Source organism: Gadus macrocephalus, chromosome 13 (genome assembly GCF_031168955.1).
Source record: "Gadus macrocephalus chromosome 13, ASM3116895v1".
NCBI classification, from domain to species: Eukaryota; Metazoa; Chordata; class Actinopteri; order Gadiformes; family Gadidae; genus Gadus; species Gadus macrocephalus.
The window spans coordinates 14522940-14550238 of record NC_082394.1 but is presented as its reverse complement, the minus strand read 5'-3'; the positions used below and the strand labels follow the sequence as shown (position 1 = coordinate 14550238).

General features: G+C 40.8%; 2 protein-coding genes across 4 annotated transcripts in view; both read right to left on the bottom strand.

Annotated features, from left to right (window-relative positions):
* The window catches only part of kcnab2a (potassium voltage-gated channel subfamily A regulatory beta subunit 2a), a 75710-nt gene extending 56184 nt beyond the window's left edge, over positions 1-19526 (bottom strand). For 2 of the 3 annotated variants that reach the window (XM_060070033.1, XM_060070035.1), the window contains exon 1: positions 19297-19526. The gene's annotated coding sequence lies outside the window, so the exon portion shown is untranslated. Of the gene's footprint in view, positions 1-13894; positions 14282-19296 lie in introns of those variants that run through there. The other variant, XM_060070034.1, reaches the window with a different exon arrangement.
* Positions 19527-19675: 149 nt separating this feature from the next.
* park7 (parkinson protein 7) lies at positions 19676-26836 on the bottom strand. The gene is made up of 6 exons (XM_060070039.1): positions 26614-26836; positions 25986-26087; positions 25756-25815; positions 23856-23925; positions 21336-21422; positions 19676-20148 (listed from the first exon to the last, which is right to left on the bottom strand). Exons 1-6 carry the CDS (start codon positions 26701-26703, stop codon positions 19988-19990), a joined length of 570 nt encoding a protein of 189 aa, XP_059926022.1. The 5' UTR covers positions 26704-26836; the 3' UTR covers positions 19676-19987.
* Positions 26837-27299: the final 463 nt, after the last annotated feature.

The window sequence follows — 27299 nt, the reverse complement described above, 5'->3', positions numbered from 1 at the left end:
TGTTGAAATAAAAATTGGCGAAAATGGCAAAATATTATTGCAATGTAAAAGGCTTGCAATGTTAATGTTTCTGTAAAGGCTGGCAACCATTATACACTTAATTATTTCTTTTTTCCAAAATAGTTTTCTTCCTCGTCGGACACAAATAGCAAACTGGAAGGCTGGAGCAAGGGAAATACGTCACGTTCTCGCTGAAGCTGGTCGTTCGTACCAGCCTACCATCAGCCGTACTCAACTGCCCCAGAATGCACTGCGTCTATTCAAAAGAACAATGGAAGCAATGGCGCTAAACGGGGAGCCGCAGCAGCAGAGCCCACAGCCATACCGATGTAATTGTTTTTAACATATCACCTCAAATCCTTAGGTTGAAGATGTACTGTGACGTTAAATGTGACGTTTATATATTTATTTATAATATTTATTAACGGCGCCCGGCCGGTAGGTTATTGACACGTCATTTGATTCACGTCATCTGAGGTGGTTAAGTAAGGACGGTCTTCTGAACGTCGATTACTCAAATGGATTACTCAATCATTATTTAAGGATTCGAGAAGTAAGCCAAATATTTAGTAGGTAGTAAGCAAGTAGGCGGTTTCGAACACACCCATAGTGTTCTATATATATCTATGGTACATACGATGTTCCCTGCATGTTACTTCCGTATACCACAATGCAATGCGGTCGTATTTTTCCGGAAGAGAAGAAGAAGCTGAATAACCGAGAAAACGAATACATTTAAGTCTCGTTTTCTCGGAGTCTCCGGCTTTCGTTCAGAAATGTCAACAATTTATTTGGGATTTAACATAGAAAATGTAACATTCAAAATTAATAAGAAAAACCTTGTTCAAGGAAATGTAACCTTCAACATCAATACAACCTCAAGCTTTCCTCGAGTGTCCGGTTTGTTTACATGATGTGGGCGCATCTGTCTGCGTCACACAAATGCCCGGCGCATTTACTGACGCAAATGACGTTTAGAAATGTTCAGCGTAGTGTCCGATTGATTAGCTCTTAATTGAGATCACCTGTCACGCAGCCCTTTATTAAAGGTGAATGCAATAGGTTTGGTTTACTTTTAGCTTCGGCCTGTGTCAATCGAGGTTGAGTTTAGTGAGGGTTGAAAGTTTTCGATCTAGATTGCAGATCACTATTGTCACTTTATACAAACTGAAAGTATGCGTTGTTGCGTGTTTGTTTTTGTGGGCATTTGACTGAACAGCACAGACAAATATTGCTACCAACATGGCACTTCGAAACAGACCACCGCAGTGAGTAAAAGTTATTTTCCTTTATTAAATGTTGACGTTTTTGGGCTGTCTCCTCAGACACAAGCCATCAGTATCCCTGCTCTTTGCACCTTGACATGCATGTCGCCGCTGTTTGTTAACCTAGCTTTGCTGATTTGTATCTTGTGATGTGTGTGTTTTTCTTAACAGGTGTTAGATGACTGACAAGATCTATGGGGGGGCCCCCTTTGGGCCCCCCCATACCAACTTAGTCTTCAAAGGAATCTAGTGCCATGGGACTCCAGTGTCTTCAAAACATCCTCGGAATACATGTGTATGAATGGTCCACCGAAGGGTTGATCTGGAAGCCACCACGGTCCACGCAGTAATCTGCTGCGTGGGCCGTAGTGGCTTCCAGAGCCATCTTTCGGTCTTGGTCAGGATTTGTTACAGTTGCCCTTCAATGGGTTTCTGAAGAAGCCTGCTTTACGTAGCATTGGAGTACAAATATTGTGCAAAATGCTCATGTAATTGCACTAGCACTAGTAACCTGTAGATTAGCTTAGTTTAACGTCATTCCGTGCTGTCTCTGTCAAATGTGTGGCTTACTTTAAGTCCACAAGGCCCTCTGGTAAACCACGTTGGAACACCCCTGGACAAGGTGATTAGTCACTGGGTGTGTGCTAAAGTTTATTTCCATTTTTCACTAGTTGGTTAAGGTTTGGTAGAATTGTTTGGATGCTAGCGACGTGATGGCGTATGTACAAGAGCCTACCGTGGCCAGGCCACAGTTGCGACGGTCACGGCCAGATGGCCTAGTGTGAGTGCAACCTTGATTGCATTTGTATACTGTTTACCATTGGATGTTTATGCAATTTGGCTTAATTCATCCGCAGTAAAGCTGCATTTGACTATTCCAGGGTCGTTTTGTACAGGCTTTCAATTGACCATGTTGACTAGTTTGTGGGAAGTTTTTATTTTTTTTTACCCTTGCTTACAATCCAACGGTTGTGACCACTTATGCAACTGGGCTGTGAACCTTGCAATTCTAGTTGCATATTTGTACACGCAAGCTTGTCCATTTCTATCGTCATCACTAACACTAGCTTCAGCATTTCCTTGTAGGCCATGGAGTGAACTGTTCCAGACCCTCGTCTTCCTTCTGCAAACAACGAGTGACTCTAGCCCAGACCAAAGGCCTTATTCAACAGTTTCATATGGAGTATATTCAGTGATCATTGAGCTCTCAATCACTAATACAGGTCCTCACTTCGTCAAGCTCTTAATGACACAACTTCATTACTCAGCAAATGTAGTGCAGCCTAATAGTAAAACAAATAATAATAATCACAGTTATGTGTGTGTAGATTATTTTAAGATTACTTTCTTGTTCTTTTCTCTTGGTCGAGAGTGTGGAATGAGATTCAGTCACCGTTGATTCCCAAGTGGTGCATAGAGATGCGCTGGTTCAGCCGCGTTGTGGATGCGGGTCCCTCAGCAGGGCAGGCGTTGATCAGACGTCTTCCCAGGCAGGGCGCGCGGTCTTCTCGATCACAGGGAAATCTTCAGAGGCAATCGTCTTCTCACTCCTCTCTCTTCAAGACGGTGTCACGGCACCAAATGTTAGATTTCAGCTTATTTCTAAACTGTTCGGACAGACTCTGCGTTGTGTATTTTCAGTCATAGTAGTAATTCTTGAAGTCGAAATCAAAGCAACTTGACAGGTTGGATCAGAGGGTTGAATAGATGGTTTATTCCAGGATGTAATACAGCGAGATACCGACTTGGGTTGAATAATCTATAGTGGACCCGGTGGTCGATGACTTGTTCCTTGGCTGTCGAACCCTCTTCTCGTCGAACCAAAGGGTTGGGGCGAGTATAATACAAAAAGGGGATATATGAATAACACGAAAACAGACGCACTCTCAGCACTGATACTGGCACCAGGAGGCACGAGCACATCACACCCATTCTGGCCTCCTTGCACTGGCTCCCAGTTATTTTTAGGATCCAATTTAAAATTGTTTTATTTGTTTATAAGGCACTCAATGGGCTGGCCCCGGCCTATATCACTGAGCTTGTTCAGCCCCACTCTGCCCAAAGGTCCCGCAGATCCTCTAACAACGGGCTTCTGTATGTGCCACACTCACGGCTCAAGCAGAGAGGTGATAGAGCCTTTGCCATTGCTGCTCCACGTCTGTGGAACCAGCTCCCCCTGGACATTAGATCCGCCCCCTCCATTTCTGCCTTCAAATCTAGGCTAAAAACCCACCTCTACTCCCTGGCCTTCCTTGCCCCTTGACCTTTTTAGCCTACCTCCTGTTCATGTCTGTGTGTTATGCCCTGGAAATGAATGTTCCCCCTTTGTATTATTATGACCTCTATGTATTGTTGTGTTGTATTTTATTCACTTTTTATCTTTATTTATTATTATTGTTATTTTTAATTATCATTATTTGTATCTTATTGTACAGCACTTTGGTCAGTGTATGCTGTGTAAATGTGCTCTATAAATAAAACTTACTTACTATACTTTTTGTATAATTTGGTCATGCTGCAAATTTACTTTTAGTAGTTGCTCCATATTTAGTTCTTTTGACAGCCTCACCTGCTAGAAAAGTCTATTCAAATCGGCTAAATATAATGAACTAAATTAATAGCCATGAAATGTTGTCACTCATACTAATGGCAAATACCCTCTTTCAGTTGGTGGTTCAACACTGATGTCTCTCTAGGCTTGAGGGAGAGCTCACAAGTAAATTACACGAATGTCCTGGAGCACGAATGTCCCTGGTCTACCTGACCAGGGACATCTTTGAACTATAGGTCACCTAACCCAAACTTTTCACTCTTGTTAGGTTGTCCTTTTCTCTTGTTTTAACCCGAAAGGGCTGAAATATCAACATTTCAGGTATTCTGTTTGGATAATGTGCAAAACGTGTGGCTTCACTAATAAGGTTAAACTATTTAAAGATTTGTATGCAAAATATTTCTGCTCAATTTGTGGTCAATGAAACAACTATGGGTTAAAGGTATTTGCTTTGGGCATCTTTTGATATTTTTAGAATCTAGCTCCATTGCCGTTAGAAATGGTGTCTCCCAGTACTGCAAAGTGCTTCCACAAGTTTAAAAAAGAATGGGCAGAAAAGGAACTGCCAACTAAATCTATTTAACATGGGTAGAAAGTTTCCATGGAAGCTCTTGGCTGCTGGTTCCCAACACAGCTCCACTGTTAGCCTGTGACCTTGCGTTTAACTTTTTTTGACTTTTGGTGACTTTCACAAAAGAGAAATGAACTGGTTAATACAATAAACAAGACATTTCATGGTACCATTTTGAACTGTTTGTGGATATTGCATTAAATCCATATGCTTGAAACTTTTCAATAATGCATATCAACGAAACAATGGAATGAAATAAATAGTTCAAGCAATTTGTGGGACTTGGCTGCTTTTACATTATTACTCATTTTGGGGGTTATTTCAGTCTCTCCAACCTGCAGGTCGTGCGAAGAATCATGTGAATGGGAATATTCTATAAATGTCTTGATATCATCTTTCGTCTCAACACTTCTGCTGCAGCCGCTGTTGAAGCGTATGAGTCCTTTGAGACCCCCTTTGATAAAAGGGGTTCTCAAATGTTGACCCTCAGTCACCTATTGCATCACTTCCTTTAGGGCTTCGGCCTCCTAATTGATCATTATAGTATAATTGAATGCCCTCTTTCATATATATGATACCTCCACCACTGGGACGTGGCAACAATTCTCCAAATCCATATGGGGGGATACTTGTGGACAGTAGGGGTGTATACTCGACATAAATAGGAAGCAAACTCATCTCACAAATGAGTAATGACATTTAATATAGGCCTATCCGTGTATTGTCACAATTTCTCAGTATCAAAGGTGAAAGTAGAAACGGGTGGCCAAAAGCTGTCATATTGTTAGTTATCACAGACAATTTTAAGTAGAAACGGGTGGCCAAAAGCTGTCATTTGTTAGTTATCACAGACAATTTTCAACAATGAATGATCTGTACGGAGCTCCATAAGGGACATTAGGGAGAACGCTCCCGGACAGAACCTTAGTTTGGAAGTCATGCTTAGTGACACGACAAATAGCCTACTTCCAATTGAAATACAAAATTTAGAAAATAGGCCTACGTGTCCCTGATGACGTTTCAATAGATTAAATAACGTGACAGTGTCACGTATTTTCGTGAGACCATACCCGTACTTCCATGAGTATACTTAAAGGAAGTATACTATCCGCACTATCTACTACGTTATTTTTTCAGATGTGAGTGCTGTTCCAAATCGAGTACTCCGTGGTGCACTAACCGGAAATTACGATCACGACTGCCGCCGTGGCTACTCCCCCGCAATAAACATCCCGCTTTGAACGGTGAACTCTTTACGCCTAGCAGCTATAAAAACTATAAAAACTACAAAATGACTCTATTAATGCAGGCTATGTGGAAAATGCGCCGACTTTGGCTCAGCCTGGCTCCGCCTCTTCCGCTACGTAGCTAAGATGGCTGCCGTTGAGTACGGGGAGTGTCCTTCGATCCACACTTCAGGATTAGCCCGTTTTGAGTACGGCATCCGGGTCCTTGAAGTATACTTCTTTTCGCCGGATCTTACTCAAATTTTGGCTAGTAAGTACGGACGGACAGTACGGGTATTGGAACACGGCACAGGTTTGAGCGTGTGCATGGGTTGAATTGCGTGTGTCTCACGCCGAATGCATGAGACATGAGAGCCCTGTACTTACGTGACACAAACCAGCATCGCAAACGTTCTCTCCCGCTTGAGATGACGTCTTTCTTTATAGGTTCATGGGTCTGATTCGCCGATTTCCCATGCTGATATCCCCGAAGATTCTCGGGCATCTTCGACAATTTGGCTATAGATTGTCTCATTACACGCTAAATAATATAATTATAGCCTAATTATATATATAGCCTATACATATATATAGGCAATATATATATATACATATAGCATTTGTGGTTTTGGCATAAACATAACTAGGGTGCACTGTACTATCTGCGCACACCCTTTCTGAAGCCTCTCTCGCTCTCTCTCTCTCTCTGTCCCTCCCTCTCTCTCTTTCTCTCTCTCGTACCGTTTTGTGGAGCACGTTAATTGTCTTAGAACACTCCCATTCAGAATGCATTGGTTTACATTTCGTTCTGTGTAACACGCAAAAAGTCGGACTATCGTGCTCTGGAACACGCTTCAATAGATTAACGTTTGTGCGCAGGAGCACGCAATCGCGTGATACCGGGTTGTACAATGAACTAGTCACACAGAATGTGTTGATGATTGCATTTGTTAACATGGCCACCTAAAATAAACAGGGAAAAAACAGCAGTAATGTAACAAGGTGTGTTTTAACCCTAATGTCTACTAGGGCTTTGACTTCGAACTTCGTGATTCGAATATAATTCGAATAGCAAAAAAATAAATCAAAATTCGAACGAATATTAGGCAGCCCTTAATATTCGAACCTGTTATGGGCAGGCCAAGAGGGAGAGACGTCGGAGAACCCATGCAGTCTATTCATAATATTGTAATGACCACAGAAGAGGCAGTGAATGAAGTATTGATTAGACAGCGATTTATTAGAAACATAATAAACCGTTGGAACACGCAAGACCGGTAACCATAGCAACGCCTGTAAACAAACCTCGCAAAGCCCAATTCAGGGCTGAATCCGAATACTCATAGTATGCATTTTGTAGTACGCCACAAATATAGCGCGTCCGAATGCTCAGTGTGCATTGTGTAGTACGGAAAACGTTTCCGAATGCGTACTACCGCCACAGTATACAACGGTAGGTCACTACGTTACCAGACTACGAGTCTGGTAACGGACGAAGAAGAGATGGCTGACCCGACACTACCAACAGCGGCTTAGAAAGACGTCATAGAAAGCGGCGAAAAAAAGACATTAAAAAGAGTAAAAAAGTAAAGTAAGTAATTAAGTAAAAAGAGACATTTTTAATTTAATAGCAACGATGACAAGACGGAAAACAGGTAACTTATCAAGGTAATTTTGCCGGCATCTGAGGGGAGACACGTCATCTCCAAACATCCGGTGGAGTTACGGCGGTGTTCGGAAGAGTTCAGAGGCGTTCTACACATAGCTGTAGACCGTTCTAGGCGTTCTACGCATAGCTGTAGACCGTACTACACTGTCAAGTGTAGTACGGTCAAGTAGTAGACACTGAACATAAATAGTATGTACTAAGTATTCGGATTCAGCCCAGGTATTACTGAAGGCATTTAATGGTCAAAATATTATTAATAAATATTCGAATATATTCGAATACTAATATTAATAAACAAACGAACTTCGAATATGATTTTTGGCCAAAAGTCAAAGCCCTAATGTCTACCCATAGGTAGATGTAATGGACAATCATTGTTGTAGTGTGAGATTGTTTTGGACAGCTTATTTTTGGTTCTGGTGCCAAATGATTGCAGGGTGTCCCTATGCCTTGCGGTCAGAACGACAACATGCCATCTATATATATAGTTACGCCAACCTGGGAACATGGTGATAGCAATGCGGTAAAAGGTAAGAGGGAAAGAGGGAAGATTGGCTGTCATATGCCTTCTGTACGGGCCCTCCATTATCACGCCTCTGTGTGATTGGCCACCGTTTACATGGAAGAACACGGAGTGCTATGTCAAATAAGCATAGCATTTGTGTTCAACATTGGTTCCATTTTAGCCACACTAAAAAGAGTCCTGGGCGATGATCTATGATTGGCATCTTACTTCCATTGTAAACATGGGTAAGTAGCTCATGTCAGCGCTGGTGTATTCAAAGGTCACTGGCCAATGTAATTAACAGAGGAGAGTGTTTATCGGATCTTTTGGAAAGCGGAGCAAAGCTTTCAAACATGATGAGGACAACAGGACCAGCAGTTCTCTGTGGCTGTCACTGCATCACATGAAAGCTGGTTTGTATTCTGCACAGCTTTGGAAATCAGTGAGAAGTGGGACTTTAATTGAGGGGATTTTCATGAAGCTGCGGTATGGCCAATATTCATACATTCTATTTCATAACTGCTGATTTTCTTAGTGCAAATATTTACCCAGAGAAAGATTGGTGATCACGGACCCTATGTTTAATGTTTTGTGGTACTCATTCTCAATTGTCCAAAGTCATATTTTTTCTACTTTTTTCTGATATACAAATTCCAGGATTAGCTATTTCTACATACATGTCAAATTTTGAGATGTTAAGGCAATGACAAGAATAACAGGTTACGGCCTTCTTAATAAAGGTGTATTCTGTTTTCACTTTCAAGACTTTTTTGGTTTTCGTGTTTTCGTCAGGAGGTCTGTTTCCCTGTGTCATTAATCCCAAACTGTCCTTCAACCATAAATATCCTTTCCTGTGTCGAAAACTCCATCTTCACCATCAAACATTTTCCTCATAAATATATTGTCATACATGTCATCTGCTACATCCCCAATTAAAGTTTTTAATTGGGGACAGTAGTTTTAAAATATAGTTCTGATCTGTTGCGACTGAAGCATATTGTCACATTTTGGAACCAAAGCCCATGTCTTGCAACGGCTATTAAAAGTCAAAATACATTATCGGTTGAAACGATCTGCCTACAAGTAGAAATTATGTGAAGGTTTAATCTGTAGTGCAACTTCTATTTTCCCTCGATTCAGATAGAGAGCGAGAGAGCGAAAGAGCGAGAGAGAGAGAGAGGGATCTCCAGACAATGTTAAAGTTGAGCTGTGCCACCATGTAACATTTGAATATAGCGTTGCACGGTCATTGAGATGACGTCCATTTTTCCTGATTTCATTTCTGAAACGGTACGATTGGTTAAAAGACACTCTACCACAATATGACATAAGTGCTGTGTGGAGGAAGTCAGTGGCTTTTGGATCTACTTTTGGTCGAATGTCTCCCATATCAGCAAAAGCGGTATTCAAGAGCATGCAAGGAATGATCTACAAAATAAATCGTGAAATTGATTAGCTTATTAGCAGTCGGTTATTATTAGAAGGTATAACTTAGGAGGAGTAGGGGTGCAAAGAGTTGGCTTGTGAGGTAAACAAATAAAGACCACCAATGCAAAAAAACTATTATAATGAATGAAGGAATCACATGGCTGTAATTGAATGATTAAATAAATAGGTATATTTAAAAGGTGAGGATATGTCAAATGTAGTATTTTCATAGACCAGTTGTAATTAAGTGTCCTAGAATAAAGTTATTCTAGCATAAGACTATTTATCTCACAGTCAAGCTATACTTTCACAAGAAAGTAAGCAATGTTTCCCAAATGTTTTTTCATCATACTTAAGGAAATATAAAGGAAAGTCTAACTAGCCAAATATAAGTTTTCTTATGTCTTCATAAAGATTATAGACAACAATATAGTGGTTGTACCGTCAACTATTCACTGAGAGCAAAGAAATTGTTGTGTTTTTTTCCCTCTGAGATTGTGTTGTCCCGTCTTGTCACATGTCGATTGTGTCTGTGTACATGTCTGTAATCCTCAGGGACATGACCTTGATGAAGCCATCCCCTAATTAGAGCTTTAGCTATAAAAAATCTCTCCAAAGATAACATGCAAGTATGCACTGCAGCACTCTCTTTAGCCCGCTACATGTCTCAGTTATCCTCACACATCTTTCTTTGGTTCCACTAAGAGCCAGTCTCTGCCCCCCCTTGCTCGGCAGCTCATCGGCCTCGCATCTCTTAACGTTCTGCATTTCCTTTTCCTGTGTCACCTTCCCCTGCTCCCCCACGTGATCAGTCTGCCTGCCCTATCATCTTAGGTTACCGCAGCAAAAACATTCAGTACCATAAAAACACCCAAGCAGATATATAAAAGGCTAGCATAACTGTTAACAACTGAAGTCTTCCTAAATATGTACGGCTTACTTGGGTCTACCGTAACCCAAAGTTCACAACCTTTAAAAGGCTAAATCATGTCAAACGCTTTTGCTAGTACGAAAAGGTTAGTTTGCATATTTGTTTTTTTCACAATCTGTGATCCTTTACAGGGAGTCAAAAACGTGGTCTCATTGCTGTTACCCCAGGAAGGTTCATAAAGGTGAAAACTGAATAAAGTATAATTGGTCTATGAAGGATTCCCGACTTACTTCTTCTCCAAACAATTGGGAGAGATGGGACAGATGGGAGATGAGACAATATACAACTGACAGCCTCTGCGTAAGACTTTGAAACCACTTGGCTGGGTCTATTTGAGGCTAACCTATAGAGGCAGGCAGTAGCCGAGTTTGAGCAGTAGTCTGGTGAAGCCCACATGTGCCATGTCCAACTGGATGCCCTGGAGCAGAGCAGACATAGCTCCGATCAGGCCATGAGATGAGTGTGGGTAAATGAGTAGGCAGTGACACCGTCACAGGCATCTGACCTTTTTACACTCGGATGAACGACTAGAACGGCATGCAAGCCCCATTTATTCAACTGCTTTCTCGCTAAGCACAAACCGAAAGTGAACCAACGCTGTATATTGCAATATTTGTGAATTGTTCCTGGATAGCTAGGTGCACGTGAACATAGCACTAGTTTGGGTAATCGTTCCATTTGTATACAGTCAGCAGGAAAAGGGGTAACTATCATTTATATCACAGGTCACTGGTGTAAATGAAGAAACAAACACCTGTAATTCTTATTCATCCTAGATACATAATCAATTATATTAAAATGAGTGCGTACTACACACAATGCTGTTTCGGGCACGTATTTCAGTATCATGATTCGTGATACAGGAATACGTAGCTTGAAGTCAGTCTAACATTTTTTCTCTCTAGCTACGTCGAGAGGAAGGAAAAAGCTAATTAACAATAACAAGGCCCACAGTGATTCAGTAATGCCCAATGAAACCCCAAAGGCTGCTGGCTTTGGGAAAAAGATGGAGGCACATTCACAATGCTGGCGTGTTGTTAATTAATGGACCTACACCTAGTAAACATACAACATAAAGTGAGCCTAGTTGGATGGAATAATGAGGAGGCCAGAAATCTGCTAAAGCCCACATCTGATCATGGGATGGACCATTACAGGCCTGTGGAAACCTTCAATTGACATGACAGGGACTTCATTAACAGACACTTATCACGTTAACATTTCAACCACACCCTCATCACGTTAAAATTACAACCACACCAGCTGTACAGCAATGTCTATGAGAGCACCGGACAACAAGGACAACCAGCAAACATATCTTAGGAACAGGTACAGTAAACCATACCAATCGTAACCAAAATATATTCAACCACAAGGTTGTAAATTGATGATGATATTTTCTCATGATGCCTTTGCAGGGTTTGTATGTTGTCAACATACAAACTGATACGAGTTTAACATTACAAAACCAACATCAAACAACACTTGATGGAGCTGTTGTAAGTGCTGTTTATTTGTTATGCAATTCCCTCATAAATAAAGTCATTAATAGGCAGCCCCGTGTCAGGCATGATGCACCCTCGCTTCATCCCACCAATAGCAGCGACCAGGTACTGTAGTGCCTGTCCACAGATGGCTCTGTCCCAAACAGCCATCTGTTTGTCTCTGAAAGCTGTTAGTGGTGTGGGCCTCCGCCAATATGTCCTTTGAATATTAATTTCATGATTACTCCGTGTGGGTCATTTTTATAGCATTAGCAGTACAGACAAGCTAGGGTAGTATGCAAAATAGGATTATGCATTTATCTTATATTTGTGGCTATATTATATTCCCGTCTGCTTGCTGATCGTTACCATTTGTTAGATTTTTAATTATTTATCCTAATCGCACATAAGAATAGCAGGAATCATCCATTTTTTTTTAACTGCATGATTTAAAAAATAGTAAATTATAGATTACCTAAATCTATCATTTACTTCAGATATAGTATTGAATTCGTAAAAAGCACTAATGGACCTTTGTCTTTGAACTCCTATGTCTCAATTCCACCTGTTGGCCTCCTTAACAATGGATTCCTGCTCAATATTGCCTTTTAATATAAATAAATATATAATACTGACTAAATCAGTCAAGATATTTTGTATGATCACTCAGTTATAGCACAGTTATGTAAAATAACTGCAATTCGTCCCAGCCTTACACAATGTGTGGAAATTGTCCTGCAATGCAGACATTCTGAGAATGGATAAACATATTCATCAGAGGGATGTTTACCCCTTAAAGCGAGAGATGAATGTCATGGTAGTGTGGCTGAAATGCGATGGTGGTTCTAAAGCCCAAAAGTTTAAAAAGAAAGGGTTATGCTTGCTTGCTACCTGGTGTGACATTAGCAGAATAGTTGGTGTATTGGCTCAACAGAACATAGTGCATTTTTATTCAGCATCAGTAAATCAAGTTTATATTTTAGTGATGGGGAAGATTTCCCAATACCACATACAGTATACATGATATGGACCACATTAATGGTGCTCATTTCAGTTGCCAAAGTTTATGAATATGAATACCATATGTATGCGGTGCTTGAATTCCCTTATGAAAGGATGAACATATAGCAAATTAATGTTTGTTTTTTTGTCCACACAACACACGCAGGGGAGTGGCCTGCCATATGCTTCATATGCGGAGGATTGCGAGATGACATAATATGTGCATTTTAGGCCAAGTTTATCGAAAGAAAGGAACTTCCTTTAAAAAGTGCATACAATAATCTTAAGGGAGGGCGAAGTATGTTTGCAGAACCACCCTAATGAAGACTTACTGGCACTGAAATCCCCAATTCTCCTTGCTTCTGCTGCTGGTGCTAGAAAAATCAACAGCTTACAATACTGCACCAAATCAAACCCCTGCAGCCGGGCTCTCCTGTTCCCCCGTCTCAGTGTTGGACCAGAGCCACTGGGCAGGCAGGCAAAACAAGACCTGCACTCACACCTTTTTATCATATTGTCGCCCAGGCACAGCTACCTGCCACGAGCTTTCAGCTACATACATCACAACACTGCGGCTCCCTGCATCATCCCCTCTCTGCACCTCACCAGCCTGCCACTGCAACAGATGAGTACTGCTGCAACATTGGTAGGCCAGGTGAACTACTCAAAGCTCTGTGTGTGTGTGCGTGTGCGTGTGCGTGTGTGTGTGTGCGTGTGTGTGTGCACTTGCCTACTTCCCAACAAAGCTATTTTAAGGTGCGTCTGTATAAACCCTGACGGCCTGGCTACTAGTCCCTGTGAGCAATTTAAGAGGACAGAGACCATGCATAAAACATGACATACATGCAGACACAGAGAGGGAAAGATCAGGACCAAGAGGGAAGACGGTCAATGACAGATCGGAAGAGAGCGATACAGGGACCGAGTGCATCACACATTCCAGTATAATAAGGTATGCAAAGATGGTTCTCAATGCAGCAGTAGAAGCATCCAGCGTATTGACAGTGTGAGAGAGCAAAGGGGGAGAGATAGAACGAGAGATCAAGAAAGGAGATAAAGCTGTGTACATCCTCTAGCCCGCTGTTTACAGTGCTAAACACTCATACGGAGATAGCATGACATCTGCTCGCCTACGACGCAAACATATGCCCACATAACATTTTTACCTTCATCAGCAGAGGCGGTTAGGAGAGCGAGAGAAACAGAGGCAGATGCTAAAAGACAGGAAGCCGCTGTGCCATTGAGATCTTTCAAACACCCACCTCAGTCTACCGTCTATCCTGACGCAGGGACCCCGCTGAAGGGCTCGAGCGGAGGGTGGCTGTGACAGAAGAGGAGCAGGAATTCCAAAAGGAGAAGAGAACGGGGGAGCAGGGAGAGAGAGCAAGAGAGAGAAGAGGAGAGAGCGAGAGAATGAAACCGGACTAGTAAATGACTTCTCCGTTCTCTGAAATGGGGTGTCTCTACAACGGTGTGCCCGTGTGAGATGAGCATGTGTGTCTGATGTGAGGCATGTGAGAAAGATAAGGGCGGACGGAAGGACAGATGGATAGAGAGAGATATAGACAAATAAGAAACAAGAAAGACGAGAGAGAGTGAGAGTGAGAGTGAGAGTGAGAGTGAGAGTGAGAGAGAGAGAGAGAGAGAGAGAGAAAGAGAGAGAAGAGGGGGGGGATAGGGAGCAGGGAGGACAGAAGAAAGAATGAAAGAGGTACGGTGGGGGAGAGAGCGAATGAGCGTGTGAGCCCGATAGAGTCGCTATGGGGAGCAGATGCATTAAAGGAAGTGCCCCTCCCTCTGGTTGCCTCGCTCGCGCACACACACACACACACACACACACACACACACACACACACACACACACACACACACACACACACACACACACACACACACACACACACACACACACACACACACACACACACACACACACACACACACACACACACCATTTCTCTCTCTCCCCATCACACACACACACACAAACCATCCCCTTTGCCCTGTCAGCACTCGAGTAAGCAAGCATTTGGTGGGAACAGAGGAGTAAGCTAAAAAAAATAAGAGAATGATGTAAGGAGGAAAGAAAAGCATGCTTTTATTAAGATATCCACAATTAAACTATGACTCAAAACATGACTATACACTTTACATTGCGGTTTGCTGACAGTAGACTGGTTTCCATACAGTGAACCGCATCAACTTCTGGTAACACAAGCTGAAGGGGAGGTGCAGCATGCTAAGCAATCATTTTAAAGACACACCAGAGCAGGATGGAGATATGTGCTGTCCATGACACAAAAGGCCTTATCTCTATGCAAAGAAGTCAAATATGAAAGCTTTTTTGTGCATCAAAAAGGCTTACTACAGTGTAATGCAATTGGCTTTATTGCAAATAGGCAATGTTATTTCACTATGGAGATAGAAGTTAGATATAACATTTCACTCTTTTCAATTAAAAATAAACTGATTTGAGCAGAAGATATGAGGCTGACTGAGAACGATGGCTCAGAACCGAGGTTTCAATTTGCCAATGATTCAAATGTTAGCCAATTATACCAAACCTGCATGTTAGATAAGTCACAGTATTGTTTGGGTCCGGTTGTTTACCAACATATTAACTCAGGAAGGAAGGAAAAACATTTGTAAGCTTTTATCTTGAAATAATTTGTTTAATTTTATTAGGAACTGAACATATGATTCAGTGCACTTTCCTCTTTAAATGTGTTAATGAATTCCACCTATAGCAACCACATCTATAGATCGGATCCCCAATCCACATGGCAAAAGAACACCTGAACAACCTCTTCCAAACAACTTGAATGATACGTGCTATTAATGCAGCTGTGCAAGAGTATCACAGCCTACAGCCATCAGCCACATTGTTGCACATTGTTTAAATTAATTGGACTATGTTATCATGGCACCAAAGGCAAATTATCAGCACGGTTTATAAAGATGGCCGACCCTCGTGAGGGAAGTCATCCGCAATGCAATTGTTGCCGATTGCTAAGTGCACGCACAATGCAAAATGCCTCTATGTGCTATCATAGGTGTCTGCTGCATGCGTGCAACGTCATGCCTGAAGCATCCTAAGAATCACGATGATGTTGTTAACCGCTTACAGCCCCGACAGAGTGTTTGCCCTCCACTCGTACTGCTAGACAGGTTAAAAGGCATAACGCGGCATCCATTAGAGTCGGTGTCAGACTGTATTAATGGAACTAAGAGGCAATTCCATTATCCGTCTGCAACCATAAATTATGTTCATAGAGTGAAACCCAGTATATGGAAATGTAACTGGTTAATACTGTCAGAAAATGCTTGATATACTCGTCATAAAGAACATTCAAACTGTGATTGTTTAGACTACCGCTCATGAAATTATACCACCACTGATATAGTGATCTGTATGGTCATATGCTGTCTAGATCTGGTCTTCGAGTGTCAAAGGTTGAAACCCTACGGTCTTTTGAATCCCTTGAGACGGCCATTAGGCCTGCTATTGCTTCGACATCGCTGCGGAATTATCTGCTGGGATTATCACTCGCAAAGAGAAAGTGACAGGTATTAACCAAACAAATTAAAAGCTCTGAGGAATTTGTCTATAGCTTCATGTCCAACACAGAAAGCTGCAAAATCCTCGCTGGCCTGCTGACATGGCAGATTAGCCTTCAGAGGCTGCTGCAGAGGCTGATCAGTCACACCAATAGAAACACCAAATTGATGATTGATTGATGGTATACCCCTGCTACTGTATGCTTTCCAAAAGAAACCGGTCAAACCAAGATGTGGGTGAAATGAATGCAAGGCCTGTTGTCATGCCGATTTCTGATGGTCATAATTAGATAACCCTATATAATAATAATTAATTATATAATATATTGTATAGAAATAACATTGAGTGCACAGGCAAAGAGATACAGATATTTAGAATGATATATTTTTGGTATTCAATTTTATTGATAGCTATAAGGGAAAATCCAACAAGTCTCATTCTGGCAAGGTTTTTGATGCTGGTGATAAATCGTTTTCTTCCTCAGCAAATCTCCACAGACCAACATTCTCCACAGTCATCAATTGTACAGAGAAATGGGTCAGCCTTTTGAAGCAAAGACATTTTAGATAATATATAAATAGCCTATACTGAACACCAAACTACAATAGTGGCCACAGGTGCTCTCCATCCACTCTGCTGCATTGAGGATATAATTTAAGCCCATCAATTATCTCAGTGTGTTGATCAGTGTACCAGAAGAGATTGTTCATCATAGAAAGAACTGGAGCAGAAAACACCTTAATGAGAACAAAATGAAAAGGACTCCACACACAAACTTCTCAAAACATAATGCTGAAGTCAATAACTCTGTGTCATTACAAGAGCAATACACCCATCTTAGGACTGACAAAGATGAGTGCAAAACTGGATGACAGGGATCAACATTTCTCATTACCCTGACAATTGGTAACGCTCCAGTTCTAAGACTAATGGATTTCTGCAATTACCGAGTACCACCCTCTGACGGGAACACCAGAAATGATTCTCCAGATGCACATGCCATTGCCTAAAGCAATCAAACCCACCACTTAATTATCCAGGTTATCTGGTCATTTCTCCAGAGATACTTTCACGTCAACACAGTGCTAATCCTGAGTATTGTCATGTTCATAGGGATGCAAGACTACCACTTTTCAACTACCAGTACTGATTGAAAGTGCTTATCCAAAGGCTGATCCATTCCATAACTTTAACTAAAAGCATACTGAGCCCAGTTTATTGGGCTCGGTAGAATGAAGGTGCCTCCATGAATCTTAATGCCTCCATGTGGCAAGCAATCTGAAAATGAAAGTCACTCTTCTTGTCTGACACTTTTTTAGACTGTATATTTTACTATAAAGAATATTTCCAGTATGTTTTTTGATGCAATTAATGTTGAATCTCTAAATAGTATGTAAATGTATGTTTTTATACATACATTTCACCAATAAGGTTGTGTGTATTTGTAATTATTTAATCATCATTTTTTCCAATTAGTCATCATCCATGATTTTTCCACTGATTGCATCCATAGGCTACTCAGGCGAGCAAGGTTTTTTTTTCCTGCAGCACTAATAGAAGAGATGCAACGTGCATCCATCTAATTGCATCATTAGCCAGTAACAGTGACTCAGTAGAGAAGACTTTACACTCACCCTACCCCGCCCACCACCAACCACCCATCCAGAAATAGTTAGGCAAGCCTAAAGCCCTGTAATGTACAGTCACTCAAGCAGAATCATTCTCACATATTATGTGTGAGAAGGCAAATTTTTAACATTCCAGGAATATCCCGGTGCATGGGGCACTCATTAGACACATGCAATGTGATGCAGATAAAATGCTGCTCAGACAGTAACTGGGAACGTGTACAAGTATTTATGTTTGAACGCATTATAGATTTGAGGCATAAGGTAGCCTTGAATTCTTTTAAAACCGGAATAGTTCAGTAAACACCACACAAGTTGTCAAATGCAACCACTAGCCCGATCATCAACGTGAGCAACATAACCATAAGCTCATAACGGGAAAGATCCCCTCTGACGCATCCTCTGTCTTTCAGCCTTGAGGGGTTAGCTTATTAGACCTGCGTTTGTGTCACGGTGAATAAAAAGCAAATAAATCACACCTAATTTTCTTTTTGTATTCATGGCTACTCTCTTCTGTGTTTCTTGCTGAGAGTGAGAGATATTCAGAAGATTTATGTGATCTTATTTGACGAATCCAAATTTGCATTTAATCGAAAATAACCTATTCAGCAACTACAACTAAAGCAATTGCAACCTTTTTAAGTTTGGTGATTTGTCAAATGAGCGTTCAGTAAACGCGTCTTTCTCTTGCTGCCTGTTGACAGCGTGTAGACTTGTAAAGGGGATCGTATTGGGAAGTGAACAGTCTGCACAGGCCTGTATCTATGCCGAAATTACTAGTCAGCTTCATCACTAAATCCTGCTATTAGTTACCCCCGTTTCAAATAAAAGGCATAACCTTGGTGGGTTCATTCAATAGTAGATCATATCTTGTGAAATGAAAAGAATTTATGTGCATATCAACCTCCAAATAGCGACATCCCGAGTTACCCAGACAGGTGGGCTAGAATACCATTACAACATCGTTTCCTATGGTGTTGTTGTATTGGTGCATGTTGTTAGTCTGAATCAAGAACACGGACAGCTGCTGAACGACATGTCTACACACAACCGGTGAGATGCATAATGCCATGTAATAACTGCTTTGCAGCTACATCACTCAGTAACATATCCATTCCCTTTTGCATCAATTCATTCATACATTGTGGATACCGAGCGTTGTTATTGTAGCTAGCTTTGGAGAGACGCAAATGAATACAATCTGAGTAATAAACTCACAACTCGCCGCTAGACGAGCTAAGGGTATGCTATCCTCCTTCCACTGTAGCAATGAGGGCATCATGTATTCATGTAAACGAGCCACTGCAGCGTGAAATAACTTGACTAAAACATGTCGTGACATACGAGTAATCATATTCATGTAGCAAGCTAGGATACGATCGACCAACGAAATGACTGAATAATCCCGCGTTAACTTGGTATATCGCTGCGTCTCTGCTGATAAACTACTGAGCCCAAACGATTTCTAGACACTTACCTTTGACGAAATCTTACGGTCGGAACTGGACTCGGAGAAGTGTATTCAGTCTGCACATCAACCCTGAGGTGCTCGACAGATCCACCACGCGCTGAAACATAGCCCGGCCCTTTTTGCTGCAGACGCGCTGTTATTGGCCATTAATGTTTAATGGCACTCAAACTCAAACTCCGTTATTGGACAAATGAAGTGCCATTTAATTTGTATTGTATTTCCCGCTCTCTGCCAACAGAGAGCTGAGAGGAGTGTGGAGATTTCAGCAAGCAGTACATCGTTTATTTTTAGGTGCCAAACATTTTACATATAAATTGTCTTACTATTGCATCCATGTGGAAAGTGCCATTTAATATTAATTTCATGCAAAGGAATACAACCAGGCTCAAAGCACATAAGTGTTTAATGTCATGTATATCTTAGAAATGAACAACTGTAGGAGCTAAAGTGCATTGTCTTTTAGGATTAACCTTCTTTTTTTTTTTTATCCTTTATTTTACCAGGAAGGTCCCATTGAGATACGTTATCTCTTCTTCCAGGGAGTCCAGGTCAGATGACTATCTATGAGGATAGTAAAAATCGAATCAATTATATCTCTCCTGTTGAATAATTTCCCATACGATGACATCACTTTAGTCAATCACATTAGTTGACACTGCTGCTTGAAGGTTACTGGCTACCAAGACAAGGGCTATAATCAGTCTTTCAACATAAGTGGTGCTTTGACTTGAGCTACAACCTCAGCCCCCATTAGCTCCTCCACAATGGCTAATGCAAACTCAAAACTGGTTCCTGGACCACGGCTGGTGATGAAATGGCCATCCTTCTGGACACGTGCTTCTGAATACTTGTAGTGGTCTATAGACAGGGAGGAGGAGACAAAAATGTGAAGAGTTTGACCCCTAAATGCAGTTTGAAAGCCTAGAATATAAAATAAATGGGTCAGAATTGGCTGACCCAATTCTGGTACATGCCATTAACATGTCAGCCTCACCTCACTATCAGTATTGGCTTCCTTAGAATCTATATGCAATTATTCATATATAAATCAGTAACGATTATGCATCGGGATACTTCCTATTATGTATGTGAACTCAACTCCCAGAGTTCCCATGTATCCTGCATATTTAGAAGTGAATGCATTTCATGACAACATATGCTCTGGACATCCCCTAAGTAAGTTATATTTCAGTCAACCCTATGCATACCTGAAGCAATTACTTCTATAAATATTGGAAGATAGGAATATCCTACCGTCATAAAAATGAATACATTTTTGGAGGCATCTGGATGCAAACAAAATATAAAATGTCGCTTTTTGTACAACACCAGAAATGTATTCAAATAAAAAAGTTGTGTAATAATATTAATAGTCAAACCTTCAAAATTATTGCAAAGAGGCATGCTAATTTATGCCACAATTCTCTCGATTTACTTTAATAATGTTGCCTATTGCATATTTATTGCATGTGTTTGTAGAACTTGCTAACCTTGACCACATTAACTATCTGTGGTCATTGTGCAACATGATATAGTTTCTGTATTAATCAGAAATAGGAAATAAGTGCATGGTCATCATGCATAGAGATATATGTTGTGCCACTCTTTGTCGCAATAATGGTCGCAATCTGTGGATCACATCTTCAGTGGGTGATTGATTGAGTTAAGAATTTTCCGAACCTTGTTTCTGGCACAGACTCCTGGCCTTCAAATAAAGCTTATGTGTTCTTTTTGTTGTTCCAATACTAGTTAATTCAGATGAAGAACTGATTATAAATCAAGAACACAAGATCAGCAACAACACAAAAAGGGAAGCAACGACATCCTCTGCATTTGCTAATGGGACAAATGTCATGGCAACATTAGCTGGACACATTGGCGCATTACATATGCTACCTTCTGCAGTGTATAGATATGCTTCAAAGGCATGAAACAGCTGTTACAGCACCATCTGCTGCAATACATAGAGAATTGCAACCCTAGCCATGTCTGCAGGATCCAGTAATAAACTATTAATAGATAGATTGATATGTTTAACATTATACCTCCAGCCATCATCTTGTCTTTCATGGCAGGGTGTGTGGTGACGGTTCTGCCAAAGCCAATTCCATGGGCCAAAAGAGCAGTGGGACCTTTAGAATGGAAAGAGCACAAATTAAAACATCTATGCAAAACTGTATTCATTCATTACAAATTTAGAAAAAAAAGAAGAAAAAACAATAGTCACAGCCATTTTTTAAATGGTGGTGTTGCAACAAAGGTATATTCATATTGCTATCTCTTCCTGGGTTTGAAATACCACGTTCAAAAGTGCCAATAGAACATAATCGAGGCCAGTGACAATGCAAACCACTGTGTTAACTTAGGCAATGCCCTTGCAATGCACTGAGTTCATCAGAATACTGCAAATATAAAGGTATTGATTACACTCCTTGGCTGCATATCCATGCAGTCTAAAGATTGCACTTTTCCACTGGCATAACAGCAGTCAAAGCCAAGCTAAAAGAGAGATAATGCAGACTGGAACAAAGAAAGTGAAACCTGGATACACCTTAAATCACAGAATAGTAGACTAGATACACTAGATATTTGCGGGGCATGAGACAAATAAGCTATAGATATTATGCTAGTGTTAAACAATTTCTGTGTAAATTGTTTCTACCCTGCCTTAACATTGGAAATAAACTTGTGTCCACATCAAGGCAGAGTAATAAGTGTTGCCAGTTTTGCCCTTGTCAGCCAAGTTCATTATACTGTACATCCCTTTGAGGATTGGCATCATTTTCTAGGACACCCTCAACGTCACTCTGCCACATGGGCCCTCTGTCCCCATTGAAATGCCCTTCATGTGTCCTTTAAGTACAAGCTGTCAAATATATATTCCTTGTTTGATAATGGCAGTTATTAATGGTCTTTATCCAAAAAGTGGACACAGATTAAGCTGTATAGCATTATTCAAAAAAAGTTGAAACACAGTACAATGCATTGGTCCGAGAGAAAAATAAGATGAATTCATGGATGGTGTTACATCATGAATATATTCGGTTGTGAACCTCTACTGTCATATTGACCTATTCACTTAAAATCCATAATTGAATAGCCTCAGGACAGTTCTGGAAATGTCCAACTCTGGAAGGCCTCATGTACAGTATATGATCCCTATGAATGTGAAGTGACTGTTTCATGCAATAGGCAACGCTTTCCAATGTTAGTTTCCAATGTTCCACATATTATGCCATTCAATAGAGCAGGGATACCTGGGTGATGTAAGAAAAATGCAATGATTCATTGTTGATGGAACTACAAAGAATGTATAAATAACATGCATTTCTTGTGCCGCTTCATCAGTTCTGTCTATGCTTTTTTTATCAGCGCAGAACTCCACACTCCCTTCACCACAACCATCAATCAAACCGAGTGGATTCAAAAGTTTGTATTGCAGTATATCAACAAAGTATCAATAAATTTCATGAGGGGACATTCATTCATTAAAAGAGAACATGATTAACCAGAGATCTCAGCCTTGGATAAATAATGATATCTTGGACACCATTCACTTGAAGTAAGTGAGTGAGTTTAAAAGAACCAACCTGCCTGTTATTTTTAAAGGGTATAAAACGTTTAGAAATAATGTACAGCGAATGGTGGATGAGACAAAAAAATGTTGTTCTAAAATTGAGGAGCATAAAAAGGATCCCAAAAAAATTGTGGCCTGACTCTTAGGCCTTTGGAGACGAAAGAGTAACCTAAGCAAAATAAAAGTAAAATAGGCCTAGATATAAATGGCTCCATATCATATGATGAAAAAATGGTGGCAAATACCTTCAATAGTTCCTTCACAACAATTGCAAGCAACCATTGCAGAAGCTTCCCTCTACTTCTGGTGTTTTTAGTGATCCACAGAAGGTGCACTATGAAGAAAAGGGAGTCCAGCCAAACACTTTTTCTTTCAAACAAGTAACCGAGGAGTTGGTACTAAAAAACTCAAAAGGCCTGAATCCTTAGTTCCAAGGCTACCGGTTTTGACAACATTCCTACCAAATTTCTCTCCGGGATGCTGCTGAAAAAAATCATTCCTGTCATAACTCATCTTATAAATGTATCCATTGGAAAAAACCATTTCCCCAATAAATTGAAGAGATTGAAAATTGAAGATTTTCCGCCCCATATCTATCCTGTGTTCAATTTCACAAATTGTTGAAAGGATCATTTATGAGCAAATAGACGGGTATTTAGCAGAGCAGAACCTCTTATTTGACTTCCAATCAGGCTTGAGAAAAGCCCATTCCACTGATACCTGTCTGCTCCATCTTACAGACTTCATCAGGAAAGAGGTGGATAAGGGGAATTTTTTTGGCATGGTGTTAAAAGACCTTCAAAAGGTGTTTGACACAGTCCAGTATGATATCCTCTTGAACAAACTCAAAGCCCTGGGATTTTCTGATACAGAGAGAAGTTAGAGAAGTTAAAAAAAATTACTTTGACATGTGTTCGTACATGGTTCATGCAAGGAGATCGGGGGACTGGACCCATAGAAACATTGCTTTCCATCAATCTCACAGTACCTGCACATATGGCTGCAATCAGGCCTTCCCTAGAATCCTGATCCTTCAGCACCTCTTTCACAGCAGCAGACTACAGGAGAGAACAACAGAAATACAACCCCATAACCTTGCAATCCTATAACATCAGATTGCTAACTATACAGTATCTCACAAAAGTGAGTACACCCCTCACATTTTTGTAAATATTTTATTAAGTCTATCCATTGGACAACACTGAAGAAATTACACTTTGATACAATATAAAGTAGTCAGTGTTCAGCTTGTATAACTGTGTAAATGTATTGTCCCCTCGAAATAACTCAACACACAGCCATGAATGTCTAAACCGCTGGCACCAAAAGTGAGTACACCCCTAAGTGAAAATGTCCAAATTGGGCCCAAAGAGTTAATATTTTGTGTGGCCACCATTCTTTTCCAGCACTGCCTTAACCCTCTTGGGCATCAGTTCATCAGTTCACCAGAGCTTCACAGGTTGCCACTGGAATCCTCATCCACTCGTCCTTGAGGACATCACGGAGCTGATGGATGTCAGAGACCTTGCGCTCCTCCACCTTCCGGTTTAGGATGCTCAATAGGGTTTAGGTCTGGAGGCATGCTCAGCCAGTCTATCATGTTTACCCTCAGCTTCTTTAGCAAGGAAGTGGTCGTCCTGGAGGTGAGTATGGGGTCGTTATCATGCTGGAATACTGCCCTGCGGCCCCGTTTCCAAAGAGAGGGGATCATGCTCTGCTTCAGTACTTCACAGTACAGTTTACATGCCTTCATGGTTCCCTCAATGAACTGTAGCTCCCCAGTGCCAGTAGCAGTCATGCAGCCCGAGACCATGACACTCCCACCACCATGCATGACTGTAAGCAAAACACACTTGTCTTCGTACTCCTCACCTGGTTGCCGCCACACATGCTTGACACCATCTGAACCAAATAAATTGACCTTGGTCTCATCAGACAACAGGACATGGTCCCAGTAAGACTTGTCCTTATTCTGCTTGTCTTTAGCAAACTGTTTGCAGGCTTCCTTGTGCATCATTTGTAGAAGAAGCTTCTTTCTGGGACGACAGCCATGCAGACCAATTTGATGCAGTGTGCGGTGTATGGTCTGCGCACTGACAGGCTGACCCCCCACCCCTTTAACCTCAGCAGCAATGCTGGCAGCACTCCTACGTCTATTTTCCAAAGACAACCTCTGGATATGACGCTCAGCATGATCAGAGGCAGAGCATGATCCCCTCTCTTCGGAAACTCTCTTCCAGCATAACGACTCCAAACACACCTCCAAGACGACCACTGCCTTGCTAAAGAAGCTGAGGGTAAACATGATAGACTGGCTGAGCATGTCTCCAGACCTAAACCCTATTGAGCATCCTAAAACGGAAGGTGGAGGAGCGCAAGGTCTCTGACATCCATCAGCTCCGTGATGTCCTTAAGGACGAGTGGATGAGGATTCCAGTGGCAACCTGTGAAGCTCTGGTGAACTCCATGCCCAAGAGGGTTAAGGCAGTGCTGGAAAAGAATGTTGGCCACACAAAATATTAACACTTTGGGCCCAATTTGGACATTTTCACTTAGGGGTGCACTCACTTTTGGTGCCAGCGGTTTAGACATTAATGGCTGTGTGTTGAGTTATTTTTAGGGGACAGTACATTTACACTGTTATACAAGCTGTGCACTGACTACTTTACATTGTATCAAAGTGTCAATTCTTCAGGGTTGTGCCATGAATAGATTTAATAAAATATTTACAAAAATGTGAGGGGTGTACTCACTTTTGTGAGATATTGCATATTCCAAAACGAAGATAAAAATGAAAGAAAACAAACACGATAATACATCTATTATTAAAATCTTGTGGAAATTGTTTAGAAAATAAAATCCAAGAATGAGAAAATGAAATTATATACCTCTGCCAAATTCTGGGCCCCTGGCATCCCTCCTGGAAGAAGCACGACGTCATAAGGACCCTGAAAGACCATCAATAGCATATGGAGGAAACATACTTGCATGTTCAGCACTCAATTTGATGTTCATTAACAATCATGTAATATGATACAATAATATTAACAATTTCTAAACAATGCTTTCGGCTACTGTTGAGATATTAAATCACTGTGATCGTGTTCAGGGGTTTAACCTGTTTGCTGGCATCTTCCAAGCTTGTATCCGGACAGATGACAACATTTCTACTGCACTGGACTGGCTCTTTCCCCGTTAATCCTGCTAGTGTGACAGAAATCTATAGTAAAAGTAGAAAATCATCACAAAATCATGGTTATGATTATGAGATTCTCCTCTGGAACATTTAGTATATGTATTGCACTGGGTTAAGAGGAGTAACTTTTACTTTGAAAAGACTGCACTGTGTTTTTAAGTGGCGCAACATGGAGCTAGATATTGAACTTTAGCATTTACACCCTATGCAGACATTTGTAGTCGGATGTCATTTGTATTAATGTCCCAGACTCTGATCGTCCTATTATCAATTATATTCATTAATATAAGAGTTATGTTGCGTTACAAATTTTGAAAACATACGTGTTATTACTCGTCTACAAAAGCATTTTGGCTTTGCTAACAGTTGCAAGACAAAGTGCGAAGGCAGACAATTTTGGATTTGAAAATGACTCCTGTCATATTGGTATGGCGGATTGTAACAAAAAGCAATTGCGATCCGAGTTTAAAACCAGTTGGACATGTACGTTTGACTGTAACTTAAATTAAACGAGTTAGTTAGCGATTTCTGCAGCAGTAACGTTACAAACCCCAGCTCTACGCAGGACGTCCACGGGAATGACTGTTTCCATCTCTTCTGCACCTTTAGAAAGTATTACTAATGCCTTCTTGCATGCCATTGTATATAAAATAGATGTGTAGCTGTTTTTGATAAAGGGTCGTAATCTTGGTTCGCAACTTCAAGCAACCACTGCAGCCAGTCGCAGTATCCTCGATAACATGGCACTTGCCGTAGGGTTGCCAGACAGGGTTGCTATCCCCCTATTTAGGTTCATAATTAATGGTTGCGTATCCATCCTGCATGTTAAGTAATACTAAATTAAGAAACATTAATTAATTAATTAATTGCATAATTCATAAAAAAGCCAAGAGGATATGTGAGAGTAAATCTTAAGGTTACATGTAATTCGTTCAAAGGAAGTTCAAAGGAAACATACACAAAATGCCCAATTTAATTTATTGTGCATAAGGATGGTTATATGTAATCTAATCTTATTATATCATGAACTGGTATGTTGCTACAAGGGCAGGAATAATATACGGTAGGTTCATATCTATCTCAGTACTCTGTTGTATATAGAATAATGGGATACATGATACCTTCATTGTTTTCTTTTTCTCCTTGTTTTAGTTTTTACCCATTTATTATACATCAATTAAAAGTTTATAAGCTCGTTAAAGGTATGTCGTTCTTGTGTTTATCTACACATTATAA

What these genes read in the sequence shown, in the direction of transcription:
- park7 (XM_060070039.1), bottom strand. Translation starts at nt 26,703, where the DNA reads ATGGCATGCAAGAAGGCATTAGTAATACTTTCTAAAGGTGCAGAAGAG. An exon ending in TGGAAGATGCCAGCAAACAG is followed by an intron (nt 25,816 to 25,985) that starts GTTAAACCCCTG and finishes ATGGTCTTTCAG; the next exon opens with GGTCCTTATGACGTCGTGCT. An exon ending in GGGCCCAGAATTTGGCAGAG is followed by an intron (nt 23,926 to 25,755) that starts GTATATAATTTC and finishes TCTCTCCTGTAG; the next exon opens with TCTGCTGCTGTGAAAGAGGT.